This window comes from Cryptotermes secundus, unplaced genomic scaffold, assembly GCF_002891405.2.
Source record: "Cryptotermes secundus unplaced genomic scaffold, Csec_1.0 scaffold79, whole genome shotgun sequence".
NCBI classification, from domain to species: domain Eukaryota; kingdom Metazoa; phylum Arthropoda; class Insecta; order Blattodea; family Kalotermitidae; genus Cryptotermes; species Cryptotermes secundus.
Window position 1 is genome coordinate 654,868 of NW_019741974.1, and position 14,695 is coordinate 669,562.

At 43.4% G+C, this 14,695-nt stretch overlaps 1 protein-coding gene across 1 annotated transcript in view; it reads left to right on the plus strand.

Annotated features, from left to right (window-relative positions):
- LOC111872832 (pyrokinin-1 receptor) overlaps positions 1-14,412 on the plus strand; it is a 346,467-nt gene extending 332,055 nt beyond the window's left edge. The window contains exons 2-3 of the mRNA XM_023867038.2: positions 7,601-7,809; positions 13,424-14,412. Of these exons, the coding sequence (XP_023722806.1) occupies positions 7,601-7,809; positions 13,424-14,164 (950 nt within the window). The 3' untranslated portion in view covers positions 14,165-14,412. The remainder of the gene's footprint in view (positions 1-7,600; positions 7,810-13,423) is intronic.
- The last annotated feature ends 283 nt before the right edge of the window (positions 14,413-14,695 follow it).

The following is a 14,695-nucleotide window of genomic DNA, read 5'->3' on the forward strand; positions in this document are numbered from 1 at the left end:
ACCTTCTTCGCAGTCACTTGTAATCACAATAAATTATAACTGCCTAAGACTCGCTCCATTCCCTAAAGGACCGCGACTTCTCTTCTAGTTTTCTTCTCCTGTGACTGACTTGGTTCTGATTTACGAATCATTAGCTTCTGCTTCATGAATGAATTAAGCATAACGAATGATGAAGAACGAATCACTTACGAATCAATCCGTTCTCTGCACGGCGGCTTTAGGGTTCTTGCGATGAACATGGAAAATGTAAGATTTGAGGTCTTCACGGCGGTGACTATAAATAAAGCAGGTGCTCTCGCTGGTCCCCCGCGGATTTCTTCTTTTTTCTTCTACCCTGAAGATGGAGGCGATACGCTCCTCCGAAACGTTGCTTAACACAATATCTACATGGCACCACATCCCAGAAGACTGCTGTCTTCTTGGAAAATGTTCGTTGACACGGAAACGCGTTCCGAACCAAGTCGGTCTCCAGGTATCCACACCTCTCATTTTCGTATCCCAGGAAACTCGTTCCGTGATCTGTTGGTTTCCAAGAATCCATCTTTACGGAAACGTGTTTTGTCAACTCATTTCCTAGAAAGGTCTGCATGCCACAATATTAAAGTTGCATATGATCACGACTCGGGCTGTGGGTGCAACTGACAGCAGTTTCAACCCCAAATCCCTCGAGTAGCTGGGAGCTATGAAAGAGACGAGCAGGGAAATAACAAGATTTTAACCAGGCCCTGTCTCTTCGTGTAAATGAAACTTTACACATATGTCAGATATGTAAAGAGAAGTGCGCTTATCTGCACGCAAAATGACGCATGGCGTAAGGCTGCTATCGCGTACTTCCAGCAGGATTATTTTCTTTTAAAATTGGGATAGAAACTGGGAAGTTTAATATCGTCCTTTCCTTGGAGCTCTCTTTAATCTTCTTAGGACTACTTTCGCCCTCATAATCTCTGGCCAACCGCGCCCACAGCTCCATTCCTTCCAGGCAATACGATGCTCGGTTTTTGGTGCATTCGACTCTACTAAACATTCAGCTTTGTAGAGGTCAGAACCAACCGGTCACGGTAGCCGAGAGGTCTAAGGCATGCACTGTCTTCGCTTGCTCGGAAGCTGAGATCGTGGGTTCGAATCCCACTCAGGGCATGGAAATTTAGTTTGTGTGTGTGCGTTTTTCTGTGTTTGTATACAGGTAGAGGCCTTGTGACGAGCTGATCACTCGCCCATAGAGTCCTACCGAATGTGTAAGATCCAGAAAAACCGAAGTGAACGGAGAAGTTCATGGAGGTAGGCCTGGGCCCACTGGGCTGTAGTGTCAAGGGGGAAAAAAAGGTCAGAACCAACCCACGTACCCTAATTAGAAGAAATTTTGATTTTATCTGATTTAAATGATAGGTGTAAGATAAAGGTAAAGGTATCCCTGCAACAGACTGTTGAGGCCCATAGGGTTGTGAGACGTCGAGGCTTCCACATTTTCTAGGCAATCGGCTCATATACAGAGTGTGTCCAGGTTCTGTTAAGACTGTGTTCATTAAAAATACAAGACGTGAATTATTTTCAAAATTTCACTCTTTTTATTCAAAAGAGTCTCCTTCTGAGCCAATACATAGCTGGAATCGATTGAAAATTTTTCGAAAACAGTCGCTGTACTCCTTTTGTGGAATCGCATTTAAAACTGCGGTAGATTCCCTTTGGATGTCCTGGATGGTGTCGTGGCGGTCATCTTTCATCGCCAACTTAACTTCTGGGAACAACCAGAAATCTGCTGGAGCCAATCTGGCGAATACGCAGGATGACACGGACTATGATCCCTTTTCTGGCCAAAATATTGCGCAGGATTGTCGATTTGTGGGGTGAGACATTGTCGTGGAGAAGCGACCAGGAACCTTTCTCTCGATATACAGGTCGAATTCGAAGAATTCTTGCTCACAAACGGTTGAGGACTCCGAGATAATGATCAGAAGTCACTGTTTGACCTTCTGGCACAAATTCCTTGTGAATGATTCCTTTGGAATCGAAGAAAACGGTTAGCAGTGCCTTTACTCGACTCTTTTGCATGCGCACTTTCTTTGGTTTCGTCTTCTTTGGGCTCAACCACGCTGCACTCTGCCGCTTTGTGAGAGGCTCATATTGAAATCAGAATGTCTCGTCACCTGTAACAATCGATTTTGCAAATTTTATATCCCTTTGGGCCGACCGTAACATGTCTTTGCAGTGTTCCACTCTGGCATGTTTTTCATGGCCTGACAGCGCGTGCGGTACAAACCGCGCACAGGCCTTCCGTTTGCCCAAATCCTTGGTCAAAATTTGATGCACAGTACTTTTTGGTATTCTCAAAAGCTTCTCGATGAGTCTTGCAGAAACACATCTGTCTGATGCAAAATTTCCGGTCACTTTTTCATATTTTCTTCAGCGCGACTTGTTCTCGGCTTTGATGCGCGTGGAGCGTCTTCAATGTCCTCCCTGCCTTCACGAAATACAGCATATTATTGAAAAATGTTCAAGCGACTCAAACAATGACTACCGTACACACTTTTCATAATTCCGTGCGCTTCTCCGGCTGTTTTGCCTAACTTCAAACAAAATTTGATGTTGGGTCTCTGTTCAACCGTCATTTCCCGACGAGCATCAGAACAGTCCTGTTATATTCAAGGTCAGAATACATGATGCAGCAATACTTGCGCTTTGAAATTATAGACAGCCACAGCTGAAACTTCAAGAATCTTAACGCCACAACTCGCCAATAGATGAGATTGCAAGGCAAAATAAAATAAAAGAGTCCTAACGGATCCTGGACACACCATGTATGACGGCGAGGTTGCCAGTCTTACGCGCCGGCCGCCCTTTACCCCCAGGAAGATTCCTGGTACTCATTTCTGCTAGAGGCTTAGTCGACCCCAGGGCCATTGTGCAGCTGTAAGAAGTAAGTCAATTGAAATATCCAATGACCTGATCGGGAATCAACCCTTGACTTTCCTGCTTGTAGCATAATGCCTCACGCTGCCGCGTGCCCCAAATGATGAACTGATTTCGGTCCCGTAACATTGGTACCTGTACACGGATGGATATGCATCTCCCTCTGCTGCATAAGGAGAGGTGCGTTTATGGTTTCTCCATGCCCATTTAAATTTTACATGCCAGTTTGGTTCCTTAATTTAAATGGCAGATGAATTAACTCAAATTTATGTGGCAATTTGGGAAAACATAAATACCTGAAGGAAAAATATAAATTCGATGAGACGTTAGCAATGAGGCTGAGCTAAAGTGAACCAAAATATATCAATATCCATGTAACTTCATGCCTCCTCCCCAAAATGCAGAGAATATTATGTACATGAATATGTAATAAACTCGTCGAACCTGCAACGAGGTTCTAATAACTGGGATGAAATTAACAGTTGAAAACTGCCTTGATGAAGAGGTCAAGGAGAAATATATTTTGGGGAATTCTTCATACCACTTAGTTCGAGTATTATGCCATCTCCTGTCCTATCAAAAATTAAAGTTAAAATATTGTGACATGTGACCCCTACCTCCCCGGCGGTAGGGGTGTGACATGTTGACCCCTACCTCCCCAGCTGCACGTAGCGGTAACGTAGCGCTCGCGTAATAGGCGAGTAATCACCCCGCATCCTGGTAGCTATGCAAAGCGCAACGCGCGGTGACGTCACGAGCGGAGCCGAAGGGAGCCGAGCGGAGCCGACGTTAGCCGAGTCCCCGCGACCTTGAAGCTATGCAAAGCGAATCAACAGCGGTGACGTCACCGAGGGATATCGCGGTTGCTAGATCTGATTTTTATATGAGTCTGAATTTTATCTCTCATCCTGAGGGAAGAAAGAGCATTGAGGGCTTTTGGAACTAAAGTGACGAGGAAGAGAGGAAATTTGAGTGTAATATTGTAATATATCAATAAAGAAATAGGGTACATATGTGAGAGCTCGATTGTTCTGGCTGAAGAACGTTCTTGTGAACATGGAAATTAACTTTCGCGTAAAACAAATTGAGGGGATGACCTTGACTAAAACAGCAACTGTAAGCTTTTCAATGAGTTGTCTGCTCTACGAAGTAAGTACTGTAACGGCCGGAGAACAGATGCTGCGAGAACAGCCTCCCAAGAAAAGGAACGGGGATGCACCGTTAGGCTATTCGGGACGAATAACCTTAAGGAGGGAGCAGTGTGACATGTTAGTATATTAGTATAACATATTAGTATAACAAATTTCGGGACAATTAACTCGGTACCGTATAAAATTTAATTGTTTAATTAAATAAACATTGTAAGATGGCAGTTCAGACCTTCAAGGCAAGTCAGTTTAGGAGTGACTTCGTGAAGGAAGCAACTTCGAAAGCGACTTCTGTAGGTCTTTCCGATGCACCAACCTGTTTGTGGACTTCCATGGCACAAACAATATGTATATACACCCTCCTAATTGTGTGACGTCAGCTTTCTCTCACCACAGACTAGCTGTTAAATTATGGTCGTTACGTTTCTCCTGAGCTAATATTCTTTCAGTGATATTCTTGTGGTTGAAACACACAGCACAGCAGGAGGAAACACCCACCACTGCGAAAAACATGAATTTGTTATGGGATTACACACTGAATATTAGACGCGCGATATGAAAGCACAGCAGTCTCCACAAACAGTTTTAGTAACTTCATGATGACCAATGGTCAAAACATGTACTCCACGATGTAACATTTTAAATAGATTTAAAACACTCATTGTGTATATGTAGTAACTTTTAAAGAAAATTTTAAAGGAATGTTGTATGTAAGACGGAATTTCAGAGATATATGTTACTTAGTAGAAATGTGCAACGTATACTTGGTGGTTCTTATATGTTCTGTTATTATTTAAAAGATACATAGCCTTGCAGAACCACAGAAAACATTTAAACATATACATACTTAAAAGTAAAGTAAAGCTATCCCTGTAATAGGCCATGCAGGCCCATAGGGTTGTGAGACATTGAGGGTCCCACATTATCTAGACAATCGGCTCAAAGATGGCGGTAAGGTTGTCAGCCTTACGCGCCGGCCGCGCTTTACTTCCCAGGAAAAATATTTTATTAATTCCTGGTACTCATTTCTGTTAGAGGCTGAGTCGACCCCAGGGCCATAGTGCGGCTGAAAGGATTAGGTCAATTGAAAGAAACCAATGACCTCATCGGGACTCGAACCCGCGACCTTCCGTCTTGTAGCATAGTGCCTCAACCAACGACGGAACTGTTACCGTCCCCACTTTTTATCTTTGTACCTACATGCCGGCTTCGGTAGGCCACTCGACTCCTATCAGGATCGTGTTAAGGCAATAACTGAGGCAACCGGAAACTGCACACTCGAAGCCAGGCCACTGCTCGGAATCAACACCACAACTTCCGCTGCCCACAAACTGTTTATTTATTCAGAAGCGAAATATTATAACTTCATCTGCAGGCACGGAGTAATGTGGCCCTTTATTATTATCAGATTTAACGATCCAAGCAAATGGCTAATGAATTTATGGAAACATGAGGAGTGCAGTTCAATGATGTCTGCCTCCAGCCAATTCAAAACGCCAAGTTTCTGAAGACTGGTATCCTGCGGGAGCGTCGCTTCGTCCTCCAAGAAGGATTTGAATCGACGGCCTCTCTCTCAGACAAGAATTCATTTCCTGTTGGCTGATTTTAACTAGCCAAATTCATCGTGCAGACGGCACAAGCCAATCGCATAACCAACTTTGAGAATAAAACAGTTCCCAAGATACAGAACTCGGAACCCCGCATGTGAGAGCGGTTAGTTTCTTTAGTTTAGGGGCCAGCTACACCCTTCCGAAGACACTTTATGACGGCTACACATGTCAACAAAATAAAATTCACATCTTCAGAAAACTAAACTTGCCTCCCGTGGTGACCTTGTCCCCTTCCGGTCATCCAAACTGCATGTAAACAAAAACAAGGCAGTTGTTTTCTGTCAAGATACGAAAAACAAGTCATAACGTGCCAATAAACCAGTCACCTTCCGAAATGGCTAAAGAGGGCCATAGCGTCCACGGAGAACTGTAACAGGTCTGGACGGTTACAATTCTAGTTAATAAACAATGTGACCAAAAAGCAGGCAAGTGAAGAGTCAGTTTCGCAGTGTGGCCACTCGACTCTGGTAGGAAGATCCGCGGTTTCATTCGGATGCAAGATTATGTTCCCTTCTCAAGAACCCGTCTCGATGTGATGAAGAATAGATATTCTAAATACCTATTTACCTGCCTGAAACTGAAGGTCGCCAGGCTCACATCAGGTCGCCTTACTGTTTTACTATTCATCGATTCTCTGATTTGGTGGGCTCTGGCCTCGTCTTCAGTTTCGTAATCTTTTCTACACAGACGGTAGAACCCCTTGGACGGGGGATCAGTCCGTCGCAACGCCGCTACCTACACACAAGACAAGACAAACACAGAAGAGACGCACACACAGACATCCATGGCTTGAATGGGATTCGAACCCACGATCCCAATGTTCGAGAGAGCGAAGACAGTTCCTGCCATAGACCTCGTGGTCTCTATGATCGGTCCTACTAGAAATGCTCTCTCACACAGTCATTCATAGAGCTGAGCCTTTCTTGAGAAGCCGCCAATTGTGCAGCTACTCAAGAAATTCCCAGCATTTTATGAAACACGAAGGTTTATTACCGTGTTCACAAGTCAGTATCATTGGTCAGTATCCTGAGCCATCTCAATCCAGTCCATACCATACCATACCATCTTTCTAAGGTCCATTTTAATATTATCCACCCACATACACCTTGGTCTTCCCAGCGGTCCTATCCTTCTGGCTTTCCCACCAGTATCCTATATGCGTTCCTCTCTCCAAATTCGTGCTTCATGCCCTGCCAATCTCATTGTCCTTGACTTTGATAATTCTAAATATACTTGGAGAAGAGTATAAGTTATGAAGCTCCTCATTATGCAGTTTTCTCCAACCTCCTCTCACTTCATCTCTCTTCTGGCCAAATATTCTCCTCAACACCCTATTCTCAAACACCCTCAGTCTATGTCCCTCCTTAATGTCAGAGACCAAGTTTCACACCCATACAGAACAACAGGCAAGATTATAATTTTGTATATTCTAATTTTTATGTTTTTGGACAGCAGACGAGAAGACTAAAGGTTCTGGACTGAATGGCAGCAAGCATTACCCGAGTTCAATCTCCTCTTAATTTCATCCTGAACCGCGTAATTATAGTGGTAGTGGTCTTAGTATTAGCATCATTAGCATAAGTAATAATAATAACGAAAGTTATTAACGTTATGAATTCTTAGACGCCTCTAATTCATTAGGCAAAAACGAGTTCTTTAAAATCTTTCGCGTCTAGTTTCAGGTGAGGAATTTATTCGATTAATTTGAAATTATTAAACACTAGTGTAATTAATTTTCTACTACTACGTTGTTTATTTTTTAACGTCAGATTAGAGTATGCGCAGTCTGATATCCCCACCACCAGGACGTAGAACATGGAAATAATTTGTATCCAAAAGACTGAACTATGTGACACACTGCCGCTTGGCCCATAACCCGCCATTGACCTCGTTCATATTGAAACTGTCAGTGTCATTGCGTTGTTATGGTTACAGTTGCTGTGGTTGTCGCCTTCTTCATCTGTTGGGCGCCGTTCCATGCACAGCGCCTCTTCGCGATCTACGGGGTGCAGCAGCAGGCGCCGGTCATGCTCAGGATCTACGAGATCATGACGTACATCTCGGGCATATTGTACTACGTGTCCACCACCATCAACCCTATACTCTACCACACCATGTCGCTCAAGTTCCGCGAGGCGTTCAAGGTAAGCACATTGTAGCAGGACAACTCCAAGTACTTTCTGCAAAACAACGACATTTAGCGTCATTTTAACGTTAAATTATTTATTTAGGTACAGTTACAGGCATGGTCTGAACTTTTTTTTTATTGCTAGTGGGGTGGGACTAAGTCCCTTGAACTGCGGCCACTTCTGGCCTATTGTACCAGCCCCAGATGATAGGTGAGGGTGATTGTGGAGCAAGTGGTGGAACGAAGATTGGCAGGGGAATCCCAAGTACTCGGAGAAAACAAGCCCCAGCGCCATTTTGTCCAACACAAATCCCACTTGACCAGACCCGGGTTCGAACCCGGGCCGCCGCGATGGGAAGCCAGCGACTAACCGCTTGAGCTATGGCGCGGCCAACTATGGTCTGACCTTAGCCTGTTCAGGTATTCGTGAGACTAATGCTCTTTAATCTGAAAATGTCATGCCTTACTCCAGACACCAAAACCCAACTTTGTTGCTTTAATTTTATGAGCCCATTATTTTTCTTTATTACTAATATTCCCAAATGAAAAATAAAGTTATCTATTATGTGCAACATTTCACAAAATTATTTAGCATAATCAGACATTCAAATATTCGAGAACAATGTTAAAATTAATTAAAGTAAAAACGAGTAATTTATCAGTCAGGTGAAGAAACTGCACTAATTACCAATCTCCAAGGGAATGGCTTACGTGTATTTCGCTCTTGTTTCACCTCAAACGCGCTCTGCTTTATTTTCATTTCAACTTCTTGCGTAAATATTCCCAGTCTTCTTCAGACACAGTAGCAGTTTTATCCTCTCAAATTTCAATGACTTTGGGTAATTTCAATGTTCCGTATCCTATTATTATTCTAATGCGGGTGTTAACAGTGGAAGTCGGAGCACCTCCTGATGGTCATGACGCTGATAAAGAAACTCGTCCAACAGATAGCGTTCGTGTCATAGTCTGCGAACCATAATCAGTCCGTACACATGTGGCTTTTGCATGTAAAAAGAAAGTAATGCCACAGGCCTGCAGTCAGTTCTTCCAAATTCCATTTCCTGAATTTGCTGCTGGTGTTTTTCAAATTTTGTTGTTTGTGACCCCCTGACGATAACAAGAACTGAGTGCTGAAGAAGACTGGGATCCAATTTATCTTTCCTGTAATTTCCAATATTCGTTAGATCAAGCTTGACCCCTTGTTTCGATGAATAAAAATTAGTAATAATAGCCATCTCACTGCTAGAATTCATAATCCTTAAGCGATTGGCTTTTGCTTTGTGAACGCTGGGTCCTCCGTTAATCTCATCACTTCATGACTTGTTCTTTCTGTTGTCGGCAAAGTGCGCCATTCAATCAGTAAAGCAACTTATCTGCTTCTTTTCTTGACAAGGTCTAATCGAGTTTACATGCTTCTGCTTCTAATCTCGTGTTTTCCCATTTCAGTCTTTCGATTGTTAAATGTCTTCTTTCACATAAGACCCAGGCCCTTCAAAATGGACCTCAAACTCTTTGCACTTCCTATGTAGTTTCTTTTGTCCTTATTCCCTTCACATAATCTTTTTGTGAGAGTCAACTCCCTTTGTATAGCATGAAATTAATTAACTGTCCTTCGCCCCACACGCCGATCGATGTCTTCAAGACTACTAACTGTCTCTTGTCGTCTTTTGTGTTCTCGGGTGTACTGAAAGGGCAGGAAGGAACCGGGTTGTTTTCTGTAAGAGCCCTTCTCGCTCCCCTTAATTCCTGCAGGCCTTGCCCCCCGTTTCTGGAGCCAAATCAGATGTTTATCCTCTGCTTTAGACACTTTCCAGATTCGTACGTATTCCTTTTTTTTTTTTAATTTGTAAACTATTGCATACGGGTTTCCATGCTTTTTTCTTCTTTTGTATTTAAATTCAGCCACAATCACACAAAAGACACAAGAAGAAATACGATGCTTAATAAGCATAAGACTGGCACCTGACTGACTGATTCGTATTCTTTCATATTGTCACGATCTAAGGGTGTGTGTCTATAGGAGGGGTTTGAATTCATGAATGGAGTTGTTGACTACTTACACACACCACTCAGAAATACAAGTCACTAATCTCCACTCTTTACAAATCACTACAGCACACGCTGATCCTTTCTGCAGCCTGTTATATCTTCATCAGCCGTTCCCTAGTAACGGCTTCTAACAGTGGAGATTCTTCAGCTTCCAACGCTCAGGTTCTTTTTTTTTTACAGCCTTCCGTGCAGAACAGCACTGGACTGATCTGGGTCGCCCCAATTTTAGTTCTTATAACTCATTTGCACGGACCGAGTAGAAAACGTCATTTCCAACAGTAGCTCGGTTGTTGTAGAGGCATGATTACCGCACCGTTGCATAGTAGCGGTTGTTGTCTCGTTGTCTGTTTCGAGATCGTCGCCTAGCAACGGATCTATACACCTCAATCTTGACATCGAATTAAGTGTAGAGCGTTCAAATTAAGCCTCCCCCGTAATTTGTGTTCACAGAATTGAGAGTTATGATATAGATTAAATACTTACGCTTGAAACATTATAAAAGATAAACGAGGGAGAATATATGTATTGGAAATCATTCATTCATTCATTCATTCATCTGTAATCTGTCAAGACGACAGGTCCACAGTCTCTTCCAAAACAGTTCCTCCACTTAATGCGGTCCAGAGCTTTCTCCTTCAAATAAAAATATCCTCTTCTGTCCCCAAGGTCATCCAGCATCTTCTTACGTCTTCTTCCTCGTCTTCTTGTCACTTCTATCCTCCCCTCTATCTTTCCTTCAATAACTTCTTTTAGAAGGCAGTTTCTACGTAAAACATGACCAATCCAATTAGCCTTCCGTTTTCTTATTTCGTGTAGGATATTCCTCTGCTCACTGACCCTAATTAACGCTTCTTCATTTCTCACATAATCGGTCCAACTGATCTTCTCCATCCTTCTCCAACACCACATTTCGAAGCTTTTCAGGAGAATTAATATACTGATAAGACCATAAATGTATCTATTTTATTTTACTGAAATATTTTAATTGTTTCATGCAAGGAGATAGAGATGATAGGCATAGGTTACAATGAATGAACTACAGAAAAATTAAAGGACATAAAAATATTATGGGATCATATCGTGCGAGTATGAAGAGGTTTCTTGGGATTAGAGGATGAATTTTACGAGGTCGCAAGAAAGCAAATATCCGAGTAATGGTTTGTGCTTAATGGACTGAAGAAAGAGCCGATGGTGGGCGTTTATATTACGGCCATGACAGTCCTTCGGTTTCATGATATCACATCGTTACTTTCATTTATTTTACTAGGTTGTTCTATCGCTTTTAAATAAAAAGCTTCGAAACATTTTCTTGTCTCATAATCCTCCAAATTAGCTACGTGATCTGAAGCCCAACGCTTACATTTCCTATTTGCTAGCTTGAGGGAAGTTGTTATTTTAATTATCTGGCAGCTATGTGTCCACAGGAGAGCCCCAGGTTCTCATAGGATAGAACTTTATGTTTCAAAACCTTTCTACATATAGTGGCACAAAGAAAAGTCCTAACAGGGAATCGAAATTCGGTCATCCACTTTACCACGTATGAGGATCAAGGTAATGAAGGTAAAGTTGTCCTTTTGCTTAATTAATTAAGCACAACATCATGAAGGCGTATGACGGAGTGGATGTATAGATCCAAATTTTCTTGACCTCCGCACTAGCAGTCCATTTGCTTGGTTATAATATGCACTTCTTCCATCCGAACATCTCACGAAGAATTCCTACATATTGACAATATTCTCATCTCTGTTGTATACTTAAAAAAATTACTGCTCCATTTCTGTTAACATGTTCCACGTTTTACCTTCCTTGACATTACTTGCTTTCTTGTAATTTTTAGCATAAAATTCCCCTCAACTGACATGTTTCAATTATGTTGAATGTCTTCTTTTCTTCCTCTTGCTCCTACTTGAAACATGGAGTATCCGTGAAACGCTAGTTTCACTTCAGTTTCTTAATGTAAGACAGTCGGTAGGACGCCCTGGACGGAGTATCAGTCCATCACAAGGCCGCTACCTATCACAAACACAGTATAAACACAAACAGACATCCATGCCTTGAGTGGGATTCGAACCCGCGATCCCAGCGTTCGAGCGGGTGAAGACATTTCATGGTTTAGACGGCACGGCCACTGTGATCAGCTACATTGAATGTTTAATGGCGAATATTCTCGTAGACTGTGGTGCAGAACAAGAAAGCAGATTTGAAAGTCCAAGACGATGCTCTACTATCGCAATTATGGAATTTTCAGACGTTATCCTTGGTCCCGGTTTTATGTAAAACAACTGAGCCAAGGGTCTGAAGCCGCGTTTTGTATAAGAAAAAGGGCGATACGTAATATTAAAAAATTCAATAACAATGCAATATAATAATCTTGAAAAACTTAATGGTTGATGTGAATTCTGAACAATGAAATTCCTTAGGCTTGCCCATCATCCTGATATTTTTAATTAGATTATTTTTATGTTTGAAGTACTGTCAGCCACACATTTCTGTTAGCTACGAATGAATGAGAAGACTAAGATAATTGTTGCAGTCATGGTTAAAGACAGATTTGTTAGGATTTTTGCATTTAAAGTACAACTGAGCAATATCTATTAAATATTGAAGAATTATTCTTCTCTGTCCATTATCAGACACCAAAGTGGAAAATTATTTGTTAAACAGCTCTTCTAACCAATAACAATAATGTATGCTAGGTGAAGATGAAATAAAGCTGCCCCTGTACTTAACTAATTAAGCACTACACCGTGAAGGCGTATGGGGGAGTGGATGTATAGACCCAAGTTTTCTTGACCTCGGGACTAGTTGGAGGTGAGTGGTCATCTTCACCCCTCAGCCGCTTTCCCCCCGGGGAAGAGCCCCCGATACCCATTTGGTAGGAGGTTTGGTGAACCCCAGATTCGGTCTGGACGATATGGAGAAGTGAAAATTTTTGCGGCCACCGGTACTCGGACTCCGATCCCTCAGTCGTCCAACCAGAAGCCAGTCGCTACACCCGGCCCAACAATAATGTATGCTATCCTGCTGTAAATTCCACATTCCCCCCCCCCCTTTGCACTACAGCCCCAGTGAGCCTAGGCCTACCTCCATGAACTTCTCCGTTCACTTCGGTTTTTCTAGATCTTACACATTCGGTAGGACTCCTTGGGCGGGTGATCAGCTCGTCGCAAGGCCTCTACCTGTACACAAACACAGAAAAACGCACATATACAAACTAAACATCCATGCCCTGAGTGGGATTCGAACCCACGATCCCGGTTTCCAAGCGAGCGGAGACAGTACATGCCTTAGACCGCTCGGCTACCATGACCGGCAAATTCCACATTCAGTATATACAAAAATATAATTCTTCATTTGCATTCATCGCCATTGGGATGCTGCTTATATTTGGGGAAGGGACATTGAAGTGAGATGCCGTATGCATATTACAAGAAAATACCTTATATACATTCAAATTGTTGCCCTTGTGTACTGTGTTCTGAAAGTTCTTACTTTTAGTATTTCACTTGTTTCATTTGAATACAAGACTAGTGTATCAAGAACGTATCCTGATTAAAATAAAATCAGTCTTTCTTTTTCAGGACACCCTTGCCCGTTGCTGCCGGTTCCGGGGGATCAAGGGCCACGGGGCACGCAGATCATACTCAGTCCTCTCCAGATCTGCCCAGCGAGGCTCCCTGGGGGCAAGCAATGCGGGTCAGGAGAGCACTGACTACTCGGGCAACTCGGTGCGGGAGGAGGTGCTCCCTGGTGGACCAGGAAGCGGTGGATCCAGTGTGAAAGACTTCTCAGGAACCAGAAGGTGCTTCAGGAAGCAAGACAGCAGCTTCCTGACAGACAGTCGAGGTCAGGACTCCAACTGGGTCACCTCACCGAACGGCCGTATCAATGCCGATCCTAACCACAGACGGTCCTTCTCAGTGATCATTAGCGCGTCACAGGTTAGCCAGAAACCTATTCTGACGAAGCAACTCAGAAAGAGCAATCTGAAAATTAAGCGGAAGGAAAAGCGGAACGGGGAGAAAGAGAAAAAGAAGAGCAGTTGGGACGTTTTACGAAGCATAACATCGTCAACAAATTTCGTGGAAGAAAACAAAAAGTTATCTACCTCTTACTCAATGCGGTCGCCGACGCCCAATCAGTACAGCGTGCCACCGGAGATGTTCGACATGCTAGCGGTTTGTGGGAGCGGCAGTGTGCATAGCCTCGCTTCGAGCAGCAACAACGTCAGCAACAGCAGTCTGCGGGATGTTGAGCACGGCGCCCTCGAGGACGAGCTCACGGCCTACATGAAGGAACTGCGACGGAGAGAAGAGTGCTGAGAAAGGTGGTACGGTGGGGAACCGCTCACGAAGAGGAAAAAACATAAGCGAATCTCCACTCAATAGACGTTGATTCCAGCCACATCGGCAGCGCACGGCAGTTTGCTAATTTCATTTCTTGCTCTCTCCGTGTCAGCCCGACATTGCACTGGAACGGAACTCTCAGGATGCTGGACAACTTTAAGCTTTTTTTTTATTCCTAGTGGGGTAGGACTAAGTCCCTTGTACTGCGGCCACTTCTGGCCTATTGTACCAGCCTCAGATGGTAGGTGAGGGTGATTGTGGAGCAATTGGTGGAATGAAAATTGGCAGGGAAAACCGGAGTACTCGGAGAAAACCTGCCCCAGCGCCACTTTGTCCACCACAAATCACACTTGACCAGACCCGAGATCGAACCCGGGCCGCCGCGGTGCGAAGCCAGCGACTAACCGCTTGAGCTATGCCGCGGCCTAACTTTAAGCTTAGTCCAGTTTGTTATTCCATACATGTCTGGCTTACATCGGTAGAGGAGCTGAAAGTTCAGACAAGCCT